This window comes from Myodes glareolus, chromosome 17 (assembly GCF_982192425.1).
Source record: "Myodes glareolus chromosome 17, mMyoGla1.1, whole genome shotgun sequence".
Lineage (NCBI taxonomy): Eukaryota > Metazoa > Chordata > Mammalia > Rodentia > Cricetidae > Myodes > Myodes glareolus.
The window spans coordinates 63,745,673-63,754,773 of NC_142042.1; the positions used below are offsets into that span (position 1 = coordinate 63,745,673).

Genomic DNA, 9,101 nt, shown 5'->3' on the forward strand with positions numbered 1-9,101 from the left:
GGCTGTGCCCATGGAGTAGGAACTCGGATCCTCTGTAGCCCCAGTTTGAAATGGGTGAAAATCCCACCATGTGTGTCAGGAAGTGATTAAGGGTCCCCTGCAGGAATAGCTATTGCATTTGTTAACTGAGTCATCATCTCTCCAGCTCACACATGCTGAGTTTGGAGGGAAAATGTTTTCTTTCTGTTCCCCTTCTCTTGAAAATAAACATTCATGTTTTTTCTTTCCTTTGTTCTGAGCCCTTGATCATAGTCTGCACAGTTCAATCCAGACAGTTTTCTGCCAAGAAACCTTACTGGGATAATCTTGGGCTCAGCAGAACCCTGAATCCCAGTTTCCATCTGATGGGACAAAAATCAAAGCAGTCTAACAACAGGGTAGAAGTTGCATAGAGTATACTAGAGTCCAGTCCTGCTCCTTCCCCTACATGCCCTTCAACTCATTTACAGATGTATTAAAGCCAGGCCAGACAGCTGTAATTCCCCAAATTCACTATAAATGCACCCCAGAGCCCACAGTATAAACAGGTGTCATTAGCAACAATTCTGGGTGCTTTTTCTGGAATACATACGTAGGTCACAGCCCACGGGGTCCTAAGATCGCTTCAGGCGTTTGAGAGAGGGCCCCAGAAAAGGACAATGTGCAGAAGCCAGGGAGACACATACTTCATTTACCAAGTGGGGATAGGAGTCGACCACTGTCTTCCAGCTCGAGGTCTGAAAAACCTCAGAAGCACGAGCTGTAATGAAATCCATTGCCTGAGTTTTCAACTGCACTGCGCTGTGGAGGTCAGCCAGGAAGAGAGTATGGGCAGCATTGTCCACAGAGAGGTCCCTGCAGAGGGCCCTCTCGCACATGACCTTCAAACGCTCCAGGCCATACATGTCAGCAGCTGCCAGCACAGCGTCTGCCATACTGTGGAGATCTGGTTCCTTCCCGGTGTAAATGAAGCCCATCATTGCCTTGAAGACTTCAGGTTCCAGGTCATGAATCTCAATGCGATTCTTTCTGCTCTCCTCCATGTCATGTTCAAACATGGCTCTGAAAACTGGAGAGCGAGCTGCTAAGATGGCCTTGTGAGCCCGGAATTCCTGGCCATCTACCACCAGGCAGCAGTCTGTCAAGCTGGATTTCTCCCACAGCTCTCCTAGATCATCTACCAGTGTGCACCTTGGAATGTCAATTCCTGGCTGCGTGTTCTGCTCAGAGATGCTCATGCAGTCCTGAACCATGCTCACCTCACAGCAGAGTGTGAGTTTGTCATCTAGGAGAAAAAAATATGGAGTGGAGAAAAGAAAATCTCGAAGTATGAACTTTGGGATACCCCAGCTTTCATTTTGGTTGAACCTGACGACTCTTTGACTGTTCTTGATTCGGAATTCCTCTCCTTTGGCATTTATGATCCCAAACTGGATCTTTGCCCATACAGGGCTCTTTGGAGAACTGAGCAACCCTACGAAAACTGACAGGTAACCTCTGCTTTCCTCATCGATTCCATTCAGGTATACAATCATACACCATTTCTGCTTGTCATTGGCTCCTGGTGAGAAAGTGGGGCTTTTAAAGTTTTTCCCCAGGAATCCTTCCATGCAAAAGGAGAAGTTGCTGATGGTCCATCTGTAGGAGAATTTCCTGACTCTGATCTGTGTGTAGCCACTGCTCCCAGCCGCCAGGTCTTCTGACATATCTGCTGCTGGGAATGTGAAAGTTTACCTGGAGCCAAAGAAGAATAAATAGGGTTGTTTGCTTCTTCAACTTTGGGGGTGAGGGTCACAATTACAGACATATTTTAGATTTTTAGTTTCTGTTTTTCCATTTGTTCACTCTTCTATGAAGTTAGAAACTTTGGTCTTTCTGAAATTCTATACATATTGAACCATGAAATTCAAAGAAGACAGTCTCCATCTTTTGTAGATTAAATATTAAGTAAGAAGGTGATTAGTTTTGACAATTCTACACAACTTTTGATAATTTGGAGCATTTTATATACTCTTATATTGAAAAGTGTACTATGGTTCTCTAAAGGAACAGAACACATAGAATGAATCTCTCTTATTTGAAGGAGAGTAATTCATTAGAATTACATAGGGCTACAGTCCTGCTAATCACACAAAGGCTATCTGTGAAGGAAAAGTGCAAGAACCCAGTACTTACTTAGTCTCAGAGTTCCTACCTGTTGGCTATTCCTCAGTCTATCCTGGAATTCCACAGTTGATTCTCTATTGCCAGCTATGGAAAGGACTTGCTGTAAGGCAACCTTTTATATGCTAAGAGCAGAGGGTGTGGCGCAGTTTAGGGTGTGTCTTCCTTCCTTGAGATCTGGATTAAAGGTGTGTGTCTTCTGGCACCAATCCCAGATTAAAAGTTTGTTATTTTTGAGAGCAGGGCTGAGGATGCAAGGTCTAAGGGAACAGAAGCCAGGAGTAAATCCAATCCCAGGAATCAATCCAGTCCCATGATACTTGTTGACCAGGATTGAGCAGCAATCTGATTCTCTCTCTCTCTCTGTCTCTCTCTGTCTCTCTCTCTCTCTCTCTCTGTCTGTCTGTCTCTGTCTCTGTCTCTGTCTCTCTCTCTGTCTCTCTCTCTGTGTGTGTGTGTGTGTGTGTGTGTGTGTGTGTATTTGTGTCTGTTTGTATGCCTTTCTATTTGTTTCAGTCAGTTTGATTTGCTGTAATGACCAAGACTTTCTCTGGTATGTGGACAATCCTGTTGATTAAGACCCATGCCTCTTCCTGATGAGGACCTGAATCCTTTTGGCTGTGCCAGGTTCTCCAAGAACCACTTACCTGAAATAAAAGCCCCATCTGCCCCATTCCCGGAATGATACTGTATATGAACAAATACACTAAGTTCCCCAATAGGAAGCTGCTTTCCTCTTCAGGAGCATACTCATGAGAGCAATGAAATGGCAATGCAAAGCTTATGTTTTGCAAATGAGGAGTCCAACATTGACTGTGTACCTTTGTTTCAAATGACACATTGGAGAGAAAGGGTATCTGCCTCCCTGTCCTTAAACCGACATATAGAAGAGTCACTTATGCTACTAACTAGCCACCTGGAAAACCTTCTTATAAAAAATACCCAAAAATTCAGAGATCAAAAGCAATTGATTGATTTATCTTATCTTGAGGGATGAGCAGCATTGGAGGCAGATTTTCAAAAGAGCTGGACTGGGAATTGCTGAGTGGACCAAATCACTAAAGATATGCTCATGTACTTGAGGCTTAATGTGACCATTCAGACATGCTAACCAGAGAGGGATGAGAGATATAGGATCATTTTACAGATTACAGTCTAAGGGGAACTGTCTCCAAACCCCTTCTTCAGTAACTGTTGGATATATTCTGCGTCCTTTGGAAACCAGAATATTCTCTCACGTCTAAGGCCCAGCATAGTAAGCATGGACGTTCAAAGTTTAAAGACAACAGCACACACCAATGAGGATGAAAATTAGGAGGTATTGAGACGCTGAGTCTTGGCAGTCTGCATGATGGAAAGGAGAAGTATTTAGTATTTTCTCACAGCACACCCCTAAGTGGATCAGGAAGACTGTATAGGGAGGATTAACTGAGGAGGAGAGGAAAACCACCAATGAGATTTGGCAGAGCGATCCTGGGGACTGTGAGTCTGGATGGAATACAAGGAAGGAAAGAAGACAGCCACATTCAGAGTCCTGCCTATCTCTGCTTCCTGCCACCATATATGAATTCTTCCACCTGAACCTTCATGTTGTGAACACAGAGGCCCCTGACAGAGCAAGAAAAGCACTTCTTCCTTAATCATGTTTCTTGTTTTGGAAAGAATTCTTTTTTTGTCTGTGTTTGTGGGGAGGGACAGGGTTTCTAAGTAGCTATGTAGCCAGTCCTAGAACTCACTCTTTAGACCAGGCTGACCTCAAACTCACAGAGACCCACCATCCTCTGCCTCCCAAGTGCTGGGATTAAACCCCTGCCCGGTTTATGGGAAGAATTCTTACAACAATATAAGAAGAGTAATAACAGCTGTGTAGGAATAAACATCATTTCTTTATATCTGGTATATTGCCCCAGTAAACAAAATGCCCTTGTGATGGATAATCATGGTTTCCTACTTGACTAGACCTGGAATTAACTAAAATTCTAAAATGGAGGGCACAACTATGAGTAATGTTATGCTTAAGTTGAAGTAAGTAAATCTCTTCCAATACAGACTTTGGAAGTAGAAAGACACAAACATTTCATCCATATCTTGAGGCTAGGAGACACACTTTAAATTGAGGCACACCTTTTGCCTTCTGGAAGCCTAGGAAAGTACATGGAAGATACAAGCTGTTGCTCTTAGTCTGCTTGCCCTCATCTTGCCACAAGTCCATTCCCTCATTGGTATTAGAGAATTCTTCACAATTCCAACATAGACTAAAGATTAACCTGCAAGTCTAACCTGCTGGACTGAGTGTGTACTGAATTCTTGGACTTCCACTTCACAGGTAGCCATTAAGACATTGTAGACAGAAAGTTTTCTCCCACCTAGCCCCATGGTCTTTCAGTCCCAAAGAAGCACACAAAGACTTATAGTAATGACAAACACTTAGACCTATTCCTTAGGCTTGTTGATAACTATCTCTTACAACTAAAATTAATTCATAAATCATATCTATGTGTAGCCATGTGACTTGGTACCTTTTCCGTGTTAGGCATTTTTATCTTCCTTCCTCTGTGTCAGATCAAACTGTATTTCTGATTTTCCTCTTTCCAGAATTCTCCTATTCTGATACTCCCAACTGTACATCCTGTCTGGCTACTGGGCACTCAGTTTTTTATTAAACCAATAAGAGTGGCAAATCTTTAAATTGTACAAGAGCCTTATTCCACATCATTTCCCTCTTTTTTCTTTTCAGAGCAAGAACCCTGAATCTAATTTCTTTTGTTTAGTTTCTCCTGACTATTATACATAACCAACATGCTAAACAAAGACAAATATTCATAATCCATTTTTATGGTGATGGGGCTTAGTTTTCTAGGCTACTTCCTGATATTTTGGGGTGTTAGTAACATTATGGGAACCCAAAGCAAAAATTTAGGGTAAAGATCAAATTCTAACTGGAATATTCTGTGAATCTGTATTCAGTCAGCAGTCTTGAAGTTGTTCTGGATGTGGAACTCAGAGGAAACTGCAAGGTAGTTGCCCTAAAATGTTGGATCATCTGGGTCTACTAATCCTATCCAAGATATTTAATAGGGGTCTTGCTTGATCAAACATGGTTTTTTTTAACCCAGAATGAATCCACAGCTTCTAATTAGCTGTGGAAATAAAAGAAGAACCTCTTTCCAAAGGAACATATTTTTTAACTTAAATTTTGAAGTTGAGATATTTTAAAATTATATAGGTTGAATTAATCCCGCAGCACTTTACTCAAATGCCTTTTAGCAGCTGTTGCTCCTTCCTCAGCAATCAAACAATTCAAAGACCACGTAATAACAAAAAGTAACCCAATTCTCTTTTAATTATATTTTTAATTTTTGGTTTTTTTTGAGAAAGGGTTTCTCTGTGTATCATTGGCTGTCTTACATCTCACTCTGCTGTAGACTTGACCGGCCTTGTGGCGTGGGAGAATTGTCTATATTCTGTCAATCGTGTATTTTAATAAAACGCTGAGTGGCCAGGCAGGAAGTATAGGTGGGTCAACCAGACAGGAAGTAGAGGTGATGCAATGAGAACAGGAGAATTCTGGGAAGCAGGAAGCTTCCTCTGCCACTCCTGCGCAGACCACCAGAGAAGTAACATGTAACCTGCCCAACTAAAAAAGGTACCAAGCCATATGGCTAACATAGATAATGATAATGGATTAATATAAGTTACAAGGACTAACAAGAAACCTGAGCTAATGGGCCAATCAGCTTTATAATCTTATGGAGTCTTGTGTGTGATTTTCCTTGGGAGTTGCCGGTTGTGGGGTACCAGGCGGGACAGAAACCCCAACAAGCTGGCCCTCATGTTACAGCCTTGAACTCACAGACTACCTCCCTCTACCTCCCAAGTGCTGAGATTAAAGGTGTGTGCCTCCACACTGGACTACTCTATTTTTTGAAAGATATTCTCTATCCTTTTTATTTTCTTTCCCAAGTCTACATATATTTTTAAATACAGTGTAAGCCATTTAGGGAATCTTTTTGTCTAAGTCTGTCTTTAAAACGCAGCTTCCTGGGCCCTGCCGCCGATGCAAACACAGGCTTTGGTGCATTTGTGGGCCTGGGTGTTTGTGTGTCTGCTTGGGATCCAGAGGAGAGTAGCTGAGACCATGCCTGGGCATCAGCTCTCTCGGCCAGGGCAGATGGTGGAAGCAGGCTTGGTCAGGCGGGAGAGCATGGCAGATTCCTGCCACCATACAGAGAGATGATTCCAGGCTGCACAGTGCTTTGCATGACTGGATTGGCTGTAACTCAGATAGAAAGAGTTTCTGTGCCACACACTCAGTCTCAGAGTTAAAGTGCTGAGTATGGCTCCTACTTGAGGGCCTCAGAGCTAGCAGAAATAGTACATCTTCCATTTTGAAATTGGAGAGAGGTGGAGACAACATCCAGAGTAGCCTGCCATCTGCAGCTCAGAGGCTCAACTGAATCAGAGGCACAAGCGGCTCTGCCATGTTGGACTGGGCAGGGCAAGTCCCCTGTACCTGTTTTTGACCTAGGAATGTCACAGCTTAGATTCTTTAGTGCTTAGCGATTTAAAAGCACAAAGCAAAAATGTTCCTGGACACCAAAGAGTTACAGACAAAGCAATAGGACAGATTCAGACATAAAAGACCTCTAAATTGGTCATAGTGCTAGATAGACATACGTAGACATGGGAGAGAGAAGAAAAAGAATATAGAGAATAAGGTTAATGCCTTAAAAATGGTATTGTTTTTAAAGAGACAGAGTACAGATAGTTATAGATTAAAAGAAATAAAGAAATATAAGCCACGTAAAATAGTAATTTCATAGAGAGTTTGGATTCTGTATATTATTGTATTTTCTTTCAATTTTTGACTGTGAAGAAGCTAAATACAGAGAGACATTTCATTGTGTGGTCTGTTATGCTAATCCAACATGTATATTATGAAACTATCTTGACTTCAGAATTTGGATCTAAGGACATGATGCTTTGGAAAAGAGGTTCTTCTTTTGTTTTCTCAGACGATGAGACCCTGTGGATTGTTTCTATCCCAATATGGTATGATAGACCATGCACTCATGAAAGGTTGCTGTGAACACCCTCAAAAATTACTTCACTCAACTGCAAACTGAGATGAACTTAGCACACAGGTTATACCATGAAAGACCTGATTAACAGTGCCCCTATACAGCAGGAAGAAGTTTGGAGAGAAATAACTACATCCATATTCCCAGATACTGTTTATAAATGTTCTTTTACATTTAAAGGAGGACATGATATTGATATGAATAATTTACATTGGTAGAAATTTTACTTTATTAATATAAATTTATGGTCAATTTTGTTATATGTATATGTATTTCTGCTCTTGATTAAGGTATTGTGATTGTGTAGATCAATTAAAAATGTTATGTATAATTAGGAAATATAGGTTGTTAATGGATAATCATTGATAATAGTCAAGTTTGTAGTCATGTTAGTTAGATTTACTAAATGTATAGAGATATGTTTCCATTAAATAGGCATTCTTCATATATTTAAAAGACTACAGAATATGGCATTTAATGTTTTAAAAACTTAGGACTTTTCATGACCATGAGAAGTCTAACCCAAGGAAAATCACACACAGGACTCCATAAGATTATAAAGCTGATTGGCCCATTAGCTCAGGTTTCTTGTTAGTCCTAGCAGCACCCGCTACTTCAAGAGGAAGATAGGCATTGATGAGGCTCCTTATGGAATTTGATAGCCATTTGGGCAAGAAACTGTTCTTGCCTGGACTGTTGTATAAACTGGATACAAAGAATCTGCAGAGAGAGGACTGCTGAACTTGCCTAAAAGTGAAACATTTCTTCAAGGTTCCTGTTTCATGAGTCTGTGAGACATTCTGCAGGACACATAAAAAAGTGACTGAACTGTCTTTAAATTTTCTGTTTCATAGAAATGTCAGCTGGATATATGGGCCTGTAGGCTGAAGATGGATGCCCCAATGGTACAAAAGAACTTTGGGTGACTGTACAGACAGCAAGATGTCTCTGTCATTTCTAGAGTTTTGGAAATTGCTTACTTCTTGTTTACTTAAATAATATTATATCCTTTTGGAGTCTTCAATGGAGTTGAAGAATAGATAGATAGTTAGTTTTTCTTAGTCATGATAAAAGATAAAATAGATCTAAATATTATAACTGTAATTCTTGCTTGATAACTGTTTTGTTATATGTAATTTTACTATGTTAAAGTTAAAGCCTTCCTTTTTGTTTAAACAGAAAAAGGGGAAATGGTTTAGGAGGGTCTTCTGTCTATGTGTTATTTTCATTGGTTAAATAAAGAAACTGCCTTGGTTTTTGATAGGGCAGAATTTAGATAGGTTTAATAGACCAAACAGAATGCTGAGAGAAAGAAAGCAGAGTCAGGCAGATGCCATGGCTCTCCTCTCCGAGTTGGATGTTGGTTAGACTCATGCCAGTAAGCCACAGTCAAGTGGCAATACATATTATTAGAAATGGGTTGAATAAATATGTGAGAGTTAGCCAATAAGAGGCTAGAACTAATGGGCCAGGCAATATTTAAATGAATACAGTTTCCATGTAATTATCTCAGGTAAAGCTAGCTGAGTGGCTGGAAGCCAGGCGAGATGAGAAACGGCCTGCTGCTACTTTTACTACAGGAAAGGCAGGATTGTATGAGAGATCAATGATACCAGGAGAAAAAGGCCCACAGAATCAACTAAGTGGGGTCATAGGGACACACAGAGACTGAAGAGCTTTCATATGTCTGTACTAAGTCCTCTGTATACATGCTGTTGTGTTTAGCTCAGGGGGTTTTGTGGGACTCCTAACAGCAGGAGTGTGGGAAAACTCTGATCTGTTTGTCTCTTCCTAGGGACATTTTCTTTCTTCTGGGTTGGCTCCTTCAGCCTTGGTGTGAGGGTTTGTGCCTACTCCTATTGCATCTCATTATGATGT

The 9,101-nt window shown here is 41.0% G+C and overlaps 1 protein-coding gene across 2 annotated transcripts; it reads right to left on the reverse strand.

The window, feature by feature from the left end:
• Positions 1-593: 593 nt before the first annotated feature.
• Positions 594-4,973, reverse strand: LOC148119484 (speckle-type POZ protein-like). 2 transcript variants are annotated; one of them, XM_087897437.1, is made up of 2 exons: positions 4,957-4,973; positions 594-1,656 (listed from the first exon to the last, which is right to left on the reverse strand). In XM_087897437.1, the coding sequence occupies exons 1-2, from the start codon at positions 4,971-4,973 to the stop codon at positions 594-596; spliced, it is 1,080 nt and encodes a 359-aa protein (XP_087753563.1). The 2 variants fall into 2 exon arrangements, with proteins under 2 accessions (XP_087753563.1, XP_087753562.1); XM_087897436.1 differs by lacking the exon at positions 4,957-4,973 and having other exon boundaries at positions 594-1,685.
• Positions 4,974-9,101: the final 4,128 nt, after the last annotated feature.